This window comes from Dendrobium catenatum, unplaced genomic scaffold, assembly GCF_001605985.2.
Source record: "Dendrobium catenatum unplaced genomic scaffold, ASM160598v2 fragScaff_scaffold_1400, whole genome shotgun sequence".
Classification (NCBI taxonomy): domain Eukaryota; kingdom Viridiplantae; phylum Streptophyta; class Magnoliopsida; order Asparagales; family Orchidaceae; genus Dendrobium; species Dendrobium catenatum.
Genome location: NW_021319862.1, coordinates 1,873,128 through 1,892,359, shown reverse-complemented (window position 1 = coordinate 1,892,359; position 19,232 = coordinate 1,873,128). Strand labels below are relative to the sequence as shown.

Sequence of the window (19,232 nt, the reverse complement as noted above, 5' to 3'; positions counted from 1 at the left end):
GATGAAGATGATGCTATACAAACTAAAGTTGAAAGAATAGGTTGGGGGAATGATAGTTTTTTTATGTATATTTAGGGAATATGTTAGGGTTATTGTAAGAGTAATTTTGAAGTTATGTTTGTTTTCAAAGTTTGTAAGTCGTTTGTATTCCATGATTTACAGTATTAAAAGCGCAATTGTTTGTACTCCATGATTTTTAGTGATATTTCAGTTCATTTTAAAGTTTCCTCATCTTTTTCACTAATATAAATTACATAAACTTTAAAGCTTTTTCAGCTTGTTTATATGTACTAGCTTCTTGGTGCCGCTTCTCGGTACATAGAATGAACACTCGGTACTGCTAAGTACCACTCAATACAAACTAGTAAAAAACATAATCATAATTGAATGAGGAAGAGAACTAACATTGGTACCGATAAGTTCTGAGTAGGGTACCGAGTGCTGCAGAGAGGTATCGACCATTACAAACCAGTACCGAGCGATACCAAGTTACGGTACCGAGAGGTACCGAGTTTCGATACTGAGCGTTGGAGAGAGGTATCGACTAGTACAGAGCTATACCGAGAGGTACCGAGTTTCGATATCGAGCGGTACCGAGCATTGATTGAGAGTTTATACATATAAATATTGAATTGATATTAAGGGAAAAATTATGTTCAGTATCGTTGTGTATAAATCATATTAATTTACATGTAACAAATTTGATTAAGAAATACATAGTTATTTAGTATTGCTTATTGAGAGGAATCGAGCAGTACCGAGCGTTAACGAGCATACCGAGCGGTACTAGCGGTACTGAGCATTGGTACTGAGTGGTACCGAGCATTTATATCGAGCGGTACCGAGCATTGGTACTGTCACAACCCAACCTGATCGAGACGGATCCCGCTCGCATCGGGCCGCGACACAACCATTGAAAATTCAGGATCTAGCTTTAGAATTTGCTTCAGACTTTCTTCCAAATATTAAATAGACAGAAAAACACAGAGCTACTATAAGCATCCAAATACATAACAGTTCACCTATCTTTTCTTTCATCAAAATAATCATAAACAGATACAGTGCATGGCTATAGACAGAAAGAACAGAACAGAAACAGAAAAACCATGACTGTACAAAATCAAAAGTACAAAATACATAATCTCAGATCAAACACAGAACTTCTAGTCCAAGACCTCCTTCCCTTTCCCAGAACCTGAAAATCACGTAGAAAACAAGGATGAGCTAACAGCTCAGCAAGACATCACTCACCAATCAAAATAGTCAGAAATTCACATCAAAAAATAGCCGTGCGGAAATCATAGAACAGACAGAACAGATACTTGATTAACATAAATCAAACAACTGATACAGAAAACTGAAGTCATGTCGAATCGGAGTTCAGAACAGATATCATAAAGCTTTCATGTCATAGAGCAGACAGAATCGTACGGAATAACCAGAATCATACATAAATCAGAAATCAGATAAAATCACATTCATATCAGATTCCCTGACCCTGACAGAATCTCAACGGATTCTGACCCATTAAACCTCCCTTCCCAGCCATTGACAGAATCTCAACGGATTCTAGCCCCTTATGCCTCCCTTTGTGCTTATAGCACCAGAACAAAACAGAACAGATATTCGGAATTTTCAGAACATAACTTATTTTCATATTTCAGAGCTCATTTCAGATTTCCCTGACACATACAGAATCTCAAAGGATACTGGCCCCTTATAACTCCCTTCTAATAGCATACAAACACTTTAATTCATTCAATGTATCAATTCAGAATTCGTACTAAAAATCAGCGGCATAACGGCAATATAAGGAATTTACACAAAATTCACAGATTCAGAAATTTATCAAATTACCACAGAATATTTACAACAACATTATAAGACTTTCATTGTACTGACATAACATTTTTCAACATCCTGATAACTTGCAATTCAATTAAAATGCCGCAGAATTCAAAATATTTTGTAAAAATCTTTCAGAAAATATCCAAAACGTGCATAATTATCATCTAAAAAACATACCAAAAGTTACGCGGTAAAACCTTTATCAGAAGAAAATAATACCAGAAATTCGCTAACGGAAACAAAATCCGGAACAGAAAAATCGTCAAAATTCACGTTTCTGAAAATTGAGAAAGATGTAATGTGCCTTACCTCGAGTCGATCAACTTTCCCAACTACGGCGACGGACGAAAGTCGCCAAAAAATCAACTTTTCTTCTTTTCCCTTCGATTTTCTCTCTCCTGGACTTTCTCTCTCTTCAAAATGACTTAAATCGGATATTTATTAAGCAGGATCGTCCCGGACGATGTTCCCGATCGTCCTGGGACGATCTCCTCTGGACCAGATCGTCCAGACGAAATTAAATGCCAATTTCGTCGTCCCGGGATGAAACTCTCGGGTTCAGTTCGTCCCGACGGTTCGTCCCGATTGTTCCAGGTTCGTACAGGCGAACATGCAGATTTCTTCACAATATGTACAGATCGTCCCGGGACGATCCACTTCGTCCCGAACGATCCTGGGAGGAAAACAGCCTTTACAGGTACTGAGATTTATAATATCAAAATAAACAAAACATCACATAAACGAATGTAGTGGTGCATAGCACATTTTCAGTTTAATCAAAATTTCTACTAATGCACGTCAAAATTTCAATATCACAAACAATATAACATATACACATTGGTACATAACATCCTTTATTTAAGAATGTGGTGCTATATTATTAGTGGTGTTTTTTTCAATAGCCATCTGAAATGGAAAAGAACATCAATAAACAAAGCATCTTCATATTCCCCTTAAGTGCACAGCAAAACAATCAATATACAAATAATACTTCAAAATTACATATTCCCTAAGTGTGCAAAAAAAAAGCTATTATTCATCATTTCTTCATCTACTTTTCCTTCAAACTAATTTTCATCTTTATCGGCTTCTCCTCCTCCTAACAAATCTTCATCTCATAGACTTTTCTTTTATCCAGACCAGTCTTCATATTCATCAGCTTCTCCTCCTCCATACAAATGTTTATCTTCATTGCCTTGACCTCCTCCAGACCAGTCCATATCTTAATCGTCTTAACCTCCTACAAACTAGTCTTCATCTTTATCGCCTTGACCTCCTCCAAACCAATATTCATCTTCATCAGTTTCCCCTCATTTTTTTTTTCTCAGTAGCTATGAAATGTTTTTTGAGCTAAAATCCTAAAAATATGATGTTCTCGCGGTATTTCATTTAAAAAAAGAGTGCCAATGCTCAGCCCTAAATTTTGAACATGATTTGTTCTAGACCGGATCAGACAAGTTGGAAAAAAAATTAAATAAGAAATGTAAAATAATATCCACATGTACATAGCAGGTGTACACAAAGCTGCGTCCGAACTCCGCACCTAATAAAAATTTGTTATGTATAGACCAGAAAAGCTGCTAAGTAGCACTAGCCACATGAGAAATGAATGATTATTGGTCTTTTCTTGTAAAAGTTTATGTTGCCCCAACTCTGGTGAGAGAGATAAAATGAAGTTGAAAACTTCAAAAATTAAATCGGAGATCATATGAGCTTCGATTTTAGCAAACTTACTATTGAACTGAACATCTAGAAAATGCGAACCCAACGGCACCAAATTCGACTCAATCCGATCCCAAATGACTCCAAATCAAAGACTCAAAGCATATTTAGAAGGTTTAAACCATAATTTGGATTATCAAAAGGTTTCCAAACATGACATGCTTATAGTCGAATTGAGCACCTAGACAAGACAAATCCAACGAGCCCAAGATCGTTGAATTCTGATATGACTAAGACATTTAAATGTCCAATAAATGATTCACGGTCAAGAGATTTAAGATCGACTGTCCATTCAAATCACTCCCAATTTAATTTTCTATTCATTTACTTTTTTTCTAGGTTTATATTAGCTTATTAATCATGTATTGATTTGATCTTAAAGAGATTTTATGATTTGTTTTTGTGCAATGAGATTTTTAATATCACGTATTTAGTTAATATATTGAACCCATTCTAGCATTAATCAAGTGATTTGATGATTGGAAGTCGTTTTATGAAGAAAAAAAAATAAACTAATTCACTATTAAAGTTTTATCATTTTTAAAACTGACTATTTTGATCACAAGTCCGAAAGTAAAAATTTGAAGGAGAATAAAAAAATAATAATAATTTAGGCTCCACCTAAATACATTTTCTGGCTCCGCCACTGTATGTAAATAGTAAGAAATAAAGTTGTATGTATATATAACATGAAATATACAATATGAAGTTTTTTAAAATTCATTTTAAATGATTATTTATTTAGTTAATGATCAAATAATATAGAATCTTACATGTATTATACAATACAAATTTAATCATACAGTAGAAAATGAATTATATATGTAATGGGGTAAAATTTTTGTTGTTTAAAATAGCTTTAACTTTAAGATTCATCACATGTATATATAAACACACATAAAATTATTGGCTATCATATTGTTGAAAATAGTATTTAAATATTTTTAATATTTATTACATCATCTGATTCGACCCCGATTCAATTTCGATCAAATCATTGAAACTTAAACCTCTCTCTTTTCCAGTTCCATCTTTGGTCTAGTTTTTAAAATCGTGGTAGTTTATATTATCAACCACTATATAAAATTGTGCAATTCTAACATGAGGTCACTTATACTTTAATTATTAAAATGTGATGCAATATGTGTTTATATGATCAAATTATATGATATTAAATGAGTTTTGATATGAAAATATCTAGTAGGACATATAATGGGCTAAAATCATTTAAGATCATATCTTTGATCATGAATAATCTGGTGTCTATAAAGCATGTTATAGTGACTATAAGTCATATTTTAGTGCCAAATATGTCATGTTCTAGGGTTATAAGTACAAATGATGTCATAAGGGGTCAGAATACTTTAAAATTCATTTTGAAATGGGGAAAATCTAGTATGAATTATTCTATGATATAAATTTTAGTTTATCTATCTACTTAATGTTATTATTTAAATTTGGATAACAATGCTCTTATTAATTTGTTTGATACAATAATGTATTATACTATACTTTCATCATACTATAATTTAAATGATTGAAAATATTTAATAAAATAAATATTTGAAAATTTAGATTACTAGGTGATAGGGGTCAGGCAAAGACCCGACAGTGGTGGTCGGATGGAGGTTCGATGGTGATGGTCAGACAAAGGTCCAACATTGGTAGCTAGGAGACTAGGGTTTGACGACGATGGTGCCTTGGTGGAGCTCTAAGATTCTTCAAACCTCAAAGCTCTCTTAAGGCTCTAACCCAGGATCCAAGCTCTTCCAAAAAGTCCCTCTCATGTAGAGAATAGGGGTTTATTTATAGATTTTGAGAATGACATGTTTCATAAATATGAAGAAGATTCAGAACAATTTTGGAGTGCTTCATCATATGATTCATATTGATTGCCTTAATTATGGAGCATTTATTTCACATTTAAGTGCTTTAAAGATGCCATAGTTAAGTGATATTGGTCTCATTGGATTCGTCTTGTCGAGCTGTTCAATTCAACTATAAGCAAGTCATATTTGAAGACCATTTTAATTATACTTTGGACCTTGATTTGTGTCCATTTTTACGCCTCATCGGGGCAAAATTGCTCTCCCGGCTGGTCGACAGGTGATTCGTAAAATCGATGCTGGTTCTTAAGAGAAGCCCGGTTCAAAAACGACGAGTTTTGAGTAATCAATTTTTAGATCCAATGGTTGGAGAGTTAAGTTAGGAAAACAACTAAATAAGATCTTGTTAGTTCCCCTCTCATAATTCATTTTGCTTGCGTTTAGTCCCGTTCGTCTCTTGCTCGCCCTAGTTGTTCGTTGGTGATTCACAAACTTGATGGCGACAAGCTCACTTATCGAATGCATAATATTCTTTTTTGGCATTATCCTCGCTTCTTCTCTCTTCTATTAACCTAGTACCCTAAAATTTTAAATTCTTTTCGTCTTTGGTTTTCTGCTGAACATGTTAAACATCTTCACAATGACGTTAGACTTTGTTTTTGTGATGACTGGGACGATTTTTCGCTGGATATGTTGGTTGTTTCTCCCCATTTGGATGATTGGGATGGTTTTATCCATAATAAAAAATTAATTTATAATTAAATTAAGAGACATTATGTGATTATTTAATATCTTATGGAAGTCATAAATGGGGATTCTAAATTGAGATTTTAAAACTATAGTCATTATTTTTTTTTTAATGCTTAATAGAATACATAGATAAAAAATTACTGCAAGTGATTTGCACATTTAGCTTCTCTTTATTTTTTATCATAGCTTCTCTTTCTTTTTATTCTAGATCAATTGGGTGAGGTAGAGCACTTCCAAATTCATTTGTGAATATTTTTTAATTCAAACCCCAGACAATTTGATGATAATTGAACAAATAATATAGCAATGAAATTTGCAAATAAATATGTAAAGGCTATTATAAAACAAATCAGCATATCAAAATTTTATTATATTTGTTGCATTATTATTATGTGAATTATATTATTTTTAATATAATTAGTACTTATTATGTCATCCAGATCAATTCTGATTGAGTCATTAAACTGTAAACCCTCTTTTTGATTTATTATTTAATCTAATTTTCACAATCATGATTCAAATATCCCCTTAAAATAAGATTTATAATAATCACAATAATTTTAAACAATATAAATTTCTTACAATTTCCCTGAAGCTAATGGGCAATACCTTTGAAGAGTACTCCATCCGTCTCTTAATCGATAAATTATTTTGTGCGGAGTCTATATGAAAAGAATCGTTCAAATATATGAACACCTATACACCATGTGTAAATATTAACATATAATTCTTTACAATATGTATATTTACAAATTATTCTTTCCATTCGAACAATGGAGGAATAATTTTTCTCCAAATAGGGCAAATTATTGCGTCCGGTGTCCGGATTCATCCGGACACCAATCCAGATGCGCCACATCAGCAAAGTACACTGGACCTGATATATTTGAATAATTCGCCCCCAAATAGACCCATTGACCATTTTATACTGAATTTACTTAACAATTCGTTCTGTGTAATCGTCTTTTCGTTCCTCCCCATAAAGCCCTAACCCTAAAACCTGTCTCCCTCGCGCTCGGTCATCCCAGTTATTTGCCTTCTCTCCTCTACCCTTCTCCCAACCTCTCGAAGGAGCATATCTACTTAGCCTGCTCTACGCCTCTCGGAAGGCGAAGCTGCGGCGATGTACCTTTACAGCCTCACCCTTCAACAAGCGACAGGTATAGTCTGCGCCATCAATGGAAACTTCATCGGAGGGAAGACCCAGGAGATTGTGGTTGCCCGCGGAAAAACTATCGATCTTCTTCGCCCCGACGAGGCTGGCAAGATCCAAACCCTTCACTCTGTCGAGGTGTTCGGAACAATCCGTTGCCTCGCCCACTTCCGCCTCACCGGTTCCCAGAAAGACTACGTTTTGGTGGGCTCCGATTCGGGACGCATCGTTATCATGGAGTATCACAAAGAGAAGAATTGCTTCTATAAGCTCTACCAGGAGACTTTCGGCAAGTCAGGCTGCCGCCGCATTGTACCAGGACAGTACGTTGCTGTTGATCCAAAGGGCCGTGCCGTTATGATTGCGGCCTGCGAGAAGCAGAAACTTGTATACGTTCTCAACCGTGACACCGCAGCTCGCCTAACAATCTCTTCCCCCCTCGAGGCTCATAAATCCCACACCATAACCTACTCTATCACTGGGGTTGACTGTGGGTTTGATAATCCCATTTTTGCCGCCATTGAACTTGACTACTCTGAGGCTGACCTGGATTCCACCGGACAGGCAGCTGCCGAAGCCCAGAAGCACCTCACCTTCTATGAGCTTGACCTAGGTCTCAACCATGTATCTCGAAAATGGACCGAACCAATTGATAATGGAGCTAACCTTCTCGTAACAGTTCCCGGTGGCGATGATGGCCCTAGCGGTGTTCTCGTCTGTGCTGAGAATTTTGTCATCTATAAGAACCAGGGCCACCCTGATGTCCGTGCTGTCATTCCCCGCCGTGCTGACCTCCCTGCAGAGCGCGGTGTTCTCATTGTCTCGGCAGCCACCCATCGCCAGAAGTCCATGTTCTTCTTTCTCCTGCAAACTGAATATGGAGACATCTTTAAGGTCACTTTAGAGCATAAGAGGGATGAGCAGGATCGTGTCATGGAGCTTAAGATCAAGTACTTTGACACGATACCCGTCACTTCAGCTATGTGTGTCCTAAAAACTGGTTTTTTGTTTGCAGCGTCAGAGTTTGGTAACCACGCGCTTTACCAGTTTCAGTCTATTGGCGATGGAGATGATGTGGAGGCATCATCCGCAACACTAATGGAAACTGAAGAAGGGTTCCAGCCAGTCTTCTTCCAGCCAAGGGGATTGAAGAATCTTGTGAGGATAGATCACATCGCAAGCCTCATGCCAATTATGGATATGAAGGTTCTGAACCTTTTTGAAGAAGAAACTCCTCAAATATTTACTCTCTGTGGCCGTGGACCTAGGTCTTCAATTCGGATATTGAGGCCGGGGCTGGCCATTAGTGAGATGGCCGTGTCTCAGCTACCTGGTGTGCCCAATGCTGTTTGGACAGTGAAGAAGAATGTTAGTGATGAGTTCGATGCATATATTGTTGTGTCATTTCCAAGTGGCACACTTGTGCTATCCATTGGAGAAACTGTGGAGGAAGTCAGTGATAGTGGTTTTCTGGATACCACACCGTCTCTTGCAGTTTCTTTGCTAGGCGATGATTCTCTCATGCAGGTTCATCCGAATGGAATTAGGCACATTAGAGAGGATGGGCGTATTAATGAGTGGAAAACTCCCGGTAAGAAGACCATTGTCAAGGTTGGTTCAAACAGACTACAGGTTGTGATCGCATTGAGTGGAGGAGAGCTTATTTACTTTGAAATGGACATGACTGGTCAATTGATGGAGGTGGAGAAGCATGAGATGCCTGGAGATGTGGCTTGCTTGGATATTGCTCCAGTTCCTGAGGGAAAACAGAGATCCCGTTTCCTTGCCGTGGGTTCATATGATAACACAATTCGGATACTTTCTTTGGATCCTGATGACTGTATGCAGGTGTTGAGCGTGCAAAGTGTTTCCTCACCTCCTGAATCTCTCCTCTTGCTTGAAGTGCAAGCATCTACTGGTGGGGAGGATGGGGCTGATCATCCCGCCAGTGTTTTCCTGAACGCTGGTTTGCAAAATGGTGTTCTTTTCAGAACAGTTGTTGATATGGTCACTGGCCAGCTTTCTGATACTCGTTCTCGTTTCTTGGGTTTGAGACCTCCTAAGCTCTTCAAAGCAATAGTAAGGGGCAGGCAAGCAATGTTATGTTTGTCAAGTAGACCTTGGCTTGGTTATATACACCAGGGACATTTCTTGCTAACTCCTTTGTCTTATGAAACACTTGAATTTGCCGCTGCATTTGCTTCTGATCAGTGCGCAGAAGGTGTAGTTGCTGTGGCTGGGGATGCTCTACGGATCTTCACCATTGAACGTTTGGGAGAGACATTTAATGAGACAGTAATCCCCTTAAGATATACTCCTAGAAAGTTTGTATTGCAGCCCAAGCGGAAGTATTTGGTTATCATTGAGAGCGATCTAGGGGCATTTACTGCAGAAGAGCGAGAGGCAGCTAGGAAAGAGTGTTTGGAAGCTGCTGGAGTTGAAAATGGAATTTCAAATAACAGAGAACAAATGGAGAATGGTGGAGTTGGTGGTGATGACGAGGAGAAGGAGGATCCTCTTTCTGATGAGCAGTACGGGTACCCTAAAGCAGAATCAGACAAGTGGGTTTCTTGCATTAGAGTTCTTGATCCAAAGTCGGGTAACACAACATGCCTTCTAGAGCTGCAAGATAACGAGGCGGCGTTCAGTATATGTACCGTGAACTTCCATGATAAGGAATATGGAACTTTGGTAGCTGTTGGTACTGCCAAGGGATTGCAGTTTTTGCCTAAGAAATCTTTAAGTGCAGGTTTTATTCACATCTATAGGTTCATAGATGAAGGGAAATCTCTGGAATTGCTGCATAAAACTCAAGTGGAAGGAGTTCCTCTTGCTTTGTGCCAGTTTCAAGGGAGACTGCTCGCAGGTATTGGTTCAGTGCTTAGGTTATATGATTTGGGCAAAAGAAGACTGCTAAGGAAATGTGAAAACAAACTTTTCCCAAATGCAATAAACTCAATTCAAACTTATCGGGACAGAATTTATGTTGGCGATCTTCAGGAGGTATGCTCTTGACTTGTTTTTCTCCACTCTCAGGGAGAAGATTAGTTTTGTTAAGCGTGGCTGTTTTCTATTTGATAAATTATTGAAGAGATCGTGCATCCCTAAGAATTATCGCTGTACTTTTCTTTTAGTTTTTTATATTTTCTACTAATAAGGTCACATGGATAGTGGAGGGTAAATTTTTAACACTTTAGGAAGCCCAGCTTACGTAAAAGGATTCCAGTTAGCGTATCATATTCTTTAAACACTTTACGGAACCTGACATGTTTTTCACTTTCAGGCTGAAATCTTTTTGTTAACGGTGACTGTTTTCCATTTGATGAATTATTGGAGAGGTTGCGCGTCCTCAGGAATTATCCCTTCACCTGTGTTTATTTTTTTTTCATAATAGGGCCCTATAGATAGTGGAGAAGTGAACAATTTTTTAGTACTTTAGATAGTCCACCTTTTATAGGACTCCAGTTATCCTTTTAACTCTTAGGACATTAGTTTCAAATACTGCTTTAGTTGGGATTGTCCAACCACACTTCTTCCACCCACTATGTATGTTTGGAGAAATCCTCTTGAATCTTTATCGGTGGCACAAAAGATTTGCTGCAATCGTGCAATTCAAATGGTTGTAATTTTGTGCTTAAATTTTAGATTTTTCATGCTGTAAGCTTAAATTATTATTGCTTGCTTACAAATGGTACCTCTCAGATGCATTTGTTCATCAAATTATAAATTTATGTATTCTAATTCAAGTTATTTTTTCTTTAATGTTCTTAAGTTCATCCAAATATGACTAACAGTGGGGAAGTTGGAGCTGGTAGGAGTGAATTGAAGCTATTTTTTTTTGTTGTTGTATGCTAAATTTTATCCTTTAAATCCTTACTAATCCAAATAGAGTATGATTTAATTTATTAGGTTTTATTGCATTTTCCAACACTGATGAAAAGCTAGCGTGCTTTGCTTTCTAGCATAGTAAAGATTTTAACTGTTAATTTCATCATTACAGCTTTTTTAGTTATCTTTTATAATCATTCTGCTATTGATGTCTCTATAGTTTCAGTCCAAAATCTTTGTTGGAAAAGTGGTGCTAGTTGTCCTACAGCTGAACTTTCATGCTATTTTGCAGGGCTGCTAGTTAGCATTTACTACGTTAATTGATGTTTATTACTGATGAATTGGAGCCATTATTTTAAGTTTCATTGATATTTCTGCAATCACTAAGATATAGGATATTTAAAATACACCCAAGGTAATGTTTGAAGCGAAATGAAGGCATGTATCTCCTAAAAGGGAATTGATATTTATCTGGCAAATTTGCCTTTTGTTGATTAATTCAATGAGTCCAACACGATCAGGAATTCTATTAAAGTTTACAATGAGCGGACGATCCTAATGGTAGTACTGTTTTTTGTTTACTTAAGGTTTTTGTTTTTTTTATAATATAATTTTACCTAAAGTATCTTTGTCCTGTAAAGTAGAGCTTCATGTCTTTCTAAACATTAATTTTATCAAAGCCTGGTAGGCACATTAGTTTAATTATATAAATCGCTTTAGCTGATGGTTTGCAACCTAAAAATAACTTGTATTTGAAAATAAGCTCTAAGGCATTAGCCTCTTTTGACTTGATAGCTTGAACCCAGCATGGTCTACAGTCCACATATCTTTTATTGTTATAGACTTAGAGGAAAAGCACATTTGTTGGCTAATGGAAAAGCAATGGGCAGAATTTGAACTCTAGGCTTATTTGATAACATGTTATAAGCTAGTAATGTTATATTAAATGTATGTTTAAAAATTGCACAATATGAGACATGCTTTAGCGCTTTTTTGAAAAATTCACAATGAGGCTTATACCCCATTGAGTGCCATGTGAGGCATATGCCTTATATGATGTGAGGCATGAGTCACTTTGATTTTGGTGAGGCGGGTGCAATTTGGAGCTAGGGTATATTTAAAAAAATAAATATAAGTAAAATAAACATAATAAAACAGGTCTACTTACACAAATAATACTCATGCCTCACTCATGCATGAATTTGGTCGCATGGGATAGCCATTACTAGAGCGCTTATCTTCTCACCCAATCCCTTCTCCCCTCATGCACACCAATAGTCTTCTCCTTTCTAACCGCCGCCTTTCCTCCTCTTAGCCAAGTCTATTTTCTTCACAAGGAACTCTTACTTTAATGTTTGTATAACACGTTTTATTCATATTATGATGTTAATATTTTACTTGATACTTTGCATAATTTATTACTACTTATTGTGTTAGAATGTTAATTTGTCATTTTTTAATATGATAATAGGTTAGTATGTTAATATGTTACTTCTTGCTTCATACTTTGATGTATATAATATTTATTATTTTATACAATTTGTTGATTTTGAGGTGTACGCCTTAAAAATTCCTCAAGGCTTATGCCTCGTCTCATGGATGGAGAATGTTTCAATACCCGATTGCACAATTTCAAATCTTGATAAAATGCATAGCCATAGGATATTGGAAAAGCATGGGTAGAATTTGAACTTAGGATCTTTGCTAACATCTTGTTATAACCTAGTAAACGAATAATCTGTCTGTTATTGCATTAGATCTGGTGATGCTATCACACTTTTGTGATGTGGAGGGGAGAATGGAGGGACAAAGAGCATGATTGGGGATTTTGCTTTGGTCTTGGCATTTGCATTTTCATTATAATGTCATTAGTATTCAATCAATTTCTTTTGCTTTCTCTAATCGTGTTTGGATTTTGATGTTGTTGTTGTTGCAGTCCTTTCATTATTGCAAGTATAGGCGGGATGAAAATCAGCTATATATATTTGCAGATGATTCTGTTCCCAGATGGTTGACAGCATCACATCATATAGATTTTGACACAATGGCAGGGGCAGACAAGTTTGGCAATATTTACTTTGTACGCTTGCCCCAGGATGTGTCAGATGAGATAGAAGAAGATCCAACTGGAGGAAAGATTAAGTGGGAACAGGGGAAGTTGAATGGTGCTCCCAACAAGGTGGAGGAAATAGTTCAGTTCCATGTTGGTGATGTTGTCACCTGTCTGCAGAGGGCATCACTTATACCTGGAGGTGGTGAATGCATCATATATGGCACTGTGATGGGTAGTTTAGGGGCATTGCTTGCATTCACATCCCGGGAAGATGTGGATTTTTTTTCTCATTTAGAGATGCACTTGAGGCAAGAGCATCCACCTTTGTGTGGTAGAGACCATATGGCGTACAGATCTGCCTATTTTCCTGTGAAGGTACATATACTTTTTAGAATTATTTTGGTTAGTATTGACGAGTTTAACTCCATCATATTGAATTTGTATGCTTCTAAATTTAAAATGTTGTTTGGGAAGGAATGAAAAAGTGCATATTTCTTTTATGACATACATCTTTACAGAGATTTTTTTAGTTGTGTTAGAAAACTATGACGTTGTTGGGAAACAAAAATATTTCTGCATGATTGAATGAATCAGTAGTTTATTATGTTGAATAAGCTTTCCTACAGCTACAATTTATTAGCTAAACGTATACCTCTATATTCTGAAATCCTGAACTTAATTTATAAAATTTAATTTATTAACTTTAGAAAAAAGAACTTAATTTATAAAGAGGCCCGTAAGGTGTCTAATAAAGTAATATGTAATGCAAATAATTTAGCTTTTAATAATTTATATAATAAATTAGATATCAAAGAGGGCGAAAGCTGTATGATTAAGTTAGTCAAGTAAGGAGATATGAGAAGTAAAGATTAGTTCAAGTGAAGTGCATTAAGCATGAAGATCAAATAGTGTTTTTATTAGACAAGGATATTCAACCAAAGTGGATGATATATTTTGATAAACTTTTCAATAAAGATTGTGAGAATACGATTGACTTCAGTGATCTAAACACCTTAAATGAAAATATAAATTTTTGTTTTATCGGCATATTAGTAAAATTGAAGTAAGAGAGGTTTTAAAGAAAATGAAATGTGGAAAAGCTATTGGACATGATGATATTCCAATAGAGTTATGGAAATGCTTAGGAGATGAAAGAATTTCTTGGTTTACAAAAATTTTCAATATTATTTTGAAGACTAAAAAGATGCCAGATGAGTGGAAAAGGAGCGTGTCGATTCCTATTTTTAAGAATAAAGGTGATGCATAAGAGTGTGCGAATTATAGAGGAATTACGTTATTGTGTCATACTTTAAAACTTTGGGATAGAGTTATTGATCATAACTGACGACGTGATACTAATGTTTCTCAAAATTAATTTGGATCATGCTACGTAGATGTATTAGATTTGACCTACGTTAAGAGAGGTAGAGGTTGATATAAAAAGACTTGATTAGAAAATATTAAAATGTCTTTTTTTTTATTTTACTAGATTTAATCGAGAATTTGACATTAACAGGATAAAACGGAGAAAAAAAAGATTCATATAGCCAATCTCATGTAGTGGGATAAAGGCTTGATGTTGTTGTTGTAGTAGTAGAAAAAAATAACATATAACTGCATATTACCTGGTAGAAAGGGTATTCTTGCAACATTATTGTGTGGTTTCCCTTTCTTTTAGACAAAAATAATGACTCACTATGAGAATAGCATTTTTCGATGACTAAAATGTTGATTAGCAACTGTTTCAACGTTTAGGCATTGTTTGTTGGATGTGTAATAGCTTTAGCATGTTATGATTGGGAATGAGGAAGAGAACGCTTATGTGCCCCTTTTTTACTGCACTATTATGGAATCTATGGGTGTCCTCATTAATTAATAATTATGCTCCACAAAAATAACTTTTATTGGGTAGGAATTGGATTTCCTACCACCACCACCACCAACAACAACAACAACAACAAGCCTTTGTAGAGCATAATGAAAGTTAACTCATTGATGTTATTGTAAAGGTCCCAATTTGAATTAAAGTTTGATGTTGATCTTCAAAATATTAGAGGCACTTGAAATCTTTTCTCTACCCACTGATGCACTGCAGTCTCTTGATTTAATCATAGTTATCAGTTATCACACATGGTCCAATGGGGCCTTCAACTAGTAGATGACTCTCATAACGCTGATGGAGCTATATAGCTAATTGATCTGCCTCTCAATTAACTACTCACTGATCATAACATATATCGGTTTGGTCTTGTACTCTTAACTACATAATTTTAACTTAAGGTGGCTCAATTTCTCAAGTTTAGGTTCGTATTGTGATTAAGTCTTGCCATTTAAGCACATCTAATTTCCTTGATGTTCAATATGGGCATTTGAGTACCTATTCAACCTTTTACGAATCCATCAAAAACCTTAAAGCTTTAGCACAATACAAACCACTAATTCAGATATAATTGACGAATCTTGATTATTGGCCTTGATTTTTAGTTCTCAAAAGTTCTTGGGAGAAAAAAGAGATATTTTGATCTTTTGACTCCAACCTAGTTTTCCAGTTAAGCTTGATCAAATCCTTCTGCTTGAATCTAGGAGTCGGATTGAGCTGTGAGCAACTCGGAAGACCCAAATTCAATAATATTGGTTCAGCCATGAGCATATAACAGACTCTTTTCTTTGGCAACTCTTGTTGACCCCGAGGGACTCAGAGATTAGTAATCCCATATTCTCTGGTTCTCACTCAAAGGCGGCTCTCAGCTTTGCAACCATCTTAACGGATGCCAGCTGGCATGCCCAGCCTTCTCCCTCAATGTTCAATATCTTATGGCCAACTATGCGCTTCACTCCGCTTAAACCCATTCAACTTTGTCATCACTCGCCAATTCTCAGTGTTGGGTTTCTTAACAACTCACTGTTAGCCTCCTCAACCGCAGCTGCTTCATCCTTGAGCAAGTTCATAGCACAAAATATCATCAACTCTCACGGATGCCAACAAACTTGGGATCAGTTGCCATATATTATTTGGTTCTCCCTCAAAGATGGTTCTTGGCTTTGCAAGCATCTTCACGGATGCCTTCTGGCATGTCCCAGCCTCTCCCATGTATACGATATCTTTCTTGCCAACTATGCCCTTCACTCGCCTCACCCATTACCTGCCAATTCTGTGTGTTGGGTTTCTTTGCACCTCACTGTTATCCTCCTGGACCATAGCTGCCTGCATCATCCTTGAATGCGTTACCAACAACAACAATATCAAGCCTTTATCCCACTATGTGGGGTCGGCTACATGAATTATTTTTCTCCATTATGTCCTGTTAAAAGTTAAATTCTTATTAAAATCTAATAAAGAAAGATCATTTCTAATATTTTCTAACCAAGTCTTTTTAGGCCAATCTCTACCTTTCTTAACATAAGTCAAATCTAATACATCTACTTTCCTAACTTGGTCATCGGAAGGTCGCCGATTTTTGTGACCAAATCTTCTAAGGCGACTCTCTCTAATCTTTTCTTCCACTTGAGCTACTCCAACATTTTCACATAAATGCTCATTTCGTATCCTGTCTCTTAGAATAATGCCCCTCATCCACTTGAGCATCCTCATCTCTGCAATATTTAACTTAATATTATGCTTCTCTTTTAATGGCCAACATTTTGCAGCATAAAGCATTGTAGATCTAACCGCCATCTTATAGAGTTTTCCCTTAAGTTTGAGCGAGACTTTTCTATCAAACAACAAGCCCGATGCATTCCTCCACTTCAACCATCCAACTTGAATTCTACTAATAATATTCTCATCTATTTCACCATCACTCTGAACAATAGACCAAAGATATCTAAAATGTGTACTCTTATTAATTACTTGATCACCCAAATCACAATCTCCCCAAAAGAACTACTATTACTAAACTTACACTCCATATATTTAGTTTTAGATCTACTCAAACGAATGCCTTTAGACTCTAAGATTGACCTTCATAATTCAAGTTTACCTTCATTAGTCTTATCAACAAGAAGAATATCATCAACAAAAAACATAAACCATGGTATAACCTCTTGCAAATGCCTAATGAGTGCATCCATGACTAAAGCAAAAAGATACGGGCTTAAGGTTGATCCTTGATGTAATCTAACTGAAATAGGAAAATACTTGGTCAAACCACCTTGTGTCTGAACACAAATAATAACTCTTGCATACATAAGACATGACTCGAAATCAGCAGTGATGACCTAGTTAATATCATCATTTCTAGTGATGACCAAGCCCGTAACTCATGATCGTAATGCAATTTCTCCAACATCTGTGAAGACTTTCTTATCGATTCTTGGGGACCTTGCCGTTGATTGACCATCACACCTCATTACTGCATCAATTGGTGGTGGCTCGTGCGTGTAGATATCACCAACAGTCCAACATTGCACTGTTCTGTTCACTATGCTTGTGCCCCAACCTCTTTGAAGGCACCGCTTTTATTTGTGTTGAATGACCTCATCGTGGCCACATGTATGCACGGTGACTTGGGCTTCATTTATGACAGCTTTTGTGTTGCTTCATAAAGCAGCTTTTAAGTTTTTTTTTTTTGAAAAATAAAATTTTCTATTAAAAAGCGGCTTTTAAAAACCGTTAGAAAACTCTCCCAAACGAAACGCTGTGACCACGTGACTTTACCACATCAAATGTCACAACCATGCTCAACAAGGCATACTGGTCATCCAGGCTATTTTAACATTAGTTCACATGTATTATAAAGTTCAGACACAGTTGATGACTACAAGTTTCAATCATAGTATTTTATGGAGAAATTACGGAGGCATTTGCTTTTTATGAGTATAATTTTTATGTGTAAACAAATGCTTTTATGATGCTTTAGGCATTATTTCATCGACTCACCAGTCCCGATTAAAAAACGAATGCTATATGCACTTGAGTCTATTTATGTTCACATACTTTTCCTTTTTGTTCAGTAGCACGGTGTGCTGCGGTTTAAGAAGTGAAGGTTACATAAATTTAAGGTTTTGTTTGGGATGACTTTCTTACTGTTTAAGGTTTTGTTTGGGATGACTTTCTTACTGCTTCTTAAAGCAGCTTTTTAGTATAAAATTAAAAAAATTTATACCATAAAGTTACTTTAAGAATCATTAAGAAAGCCGTCCCAAATGAAGCCTAAATCCTTATGTATTTTCTGTATCCTTTATGACTTTTTAATGTTGTATAAATCTTTGCAGGATGTAATTGATGGTGACCTTTGCGAGCAATATCCAACCCTTTCTCCTGATTTGCAGAAGAAGATTGCTGATGAACTGGACAGAACTCCAGGTGAGATCTTGAAGAAACTAGAAGACATCAGAAACAAAATAATCTAATAAGGCATTGACCTGGGGGATGGCTTTTGCCGAAGCAAAGCAAAGAAACAACAGCTGAGAGACTCCAGATTACTTATCCTGGTGTACTTTCTACCCTCCTAATTAAGGTGTCGGACTAACGTTTAGATTATAATAACTTAATGATTTGCACCTTTTTTCAATTTTATCTACTAATATTTCTCTCATCCTGCAGATTGGAGGGATTTATTATTGAAAAGTTTTGTATGTAGAATGTATCAAGTGTTTGTTCAGTGTCAAATTGTTCATCGCTATCTATAAGCAGGGTCGCTTGGGTTATGTGATCTACTTTAGTCAGAATGGTTGATTAGTGTTCACCTAGTTGTTAGTTGTTTTATTTTTCGGCAGCTATCTTTGACTGGAATTTCAACTGTGATGATGATGAGTTTTTAAGTTGTAAGATGCGTAGGATTGTCCTTTGGATGAAAATATTTGCAATTGTCCTTTATACTCCGATTAATTTTAATGCCGTCCGGAGATCAATCAGAATGTGTCATTCCTTATGTTTTGTGCTGCACTGCAGTTCGGCACTGCTCGGTATTATGGTTTGGTATTATTGACGTGACTCATTCTGATTGATCTCCCGATGACGTTCTGCATCTCGCATCTGCTCAGAATAATTTCTCCTTCAAAGCAATTTTCACAATCATTACTGCTGGAAGTGCTGCGATAGAACCATTTT

General features: G+C 36.3%; 1 protein-coding gene across 2 annotated transcripts; it reads left to right on the top strand.

Moving 5' to 3' along the window:
- Positions 1–7,269: 7,269 nt before the first annotated feature.
- Positions 7,270–18,998, top strand: LOC110109294 (spliceosome-associated protein 130 A). 2 transcript variants are annotated; one of them, XR_002304558.1, is made up of 4 exons: positions 7,270–10,302; positions 13,064–13,555; positions 18,395–18,639; positions 18,726–18,998. XR_002304558.1 is itself a non-coding variant. In XM_020840291.1 (3 exons), the coding sequence occupies exons 1-3, from the start codon at positions 7,270–7,272 to the stop codon at positions 18,530–18,532; spliced, it is 3,663 nt and encodes a 1,220-aa protein (XP_020695950.1). In that variant the 3' UTR covers positions 18,533–18,998. The 2 variants fall into 2 exon arrangements, 1 of the variants encoding a protein (XP_020695950.1); XM_020840291.1 differs by having other exon boundaries at positions 18,395–18,998.
- The last annotated feature ends 234 nt before the right edge of the window (positions 18,999–19,232 follow it).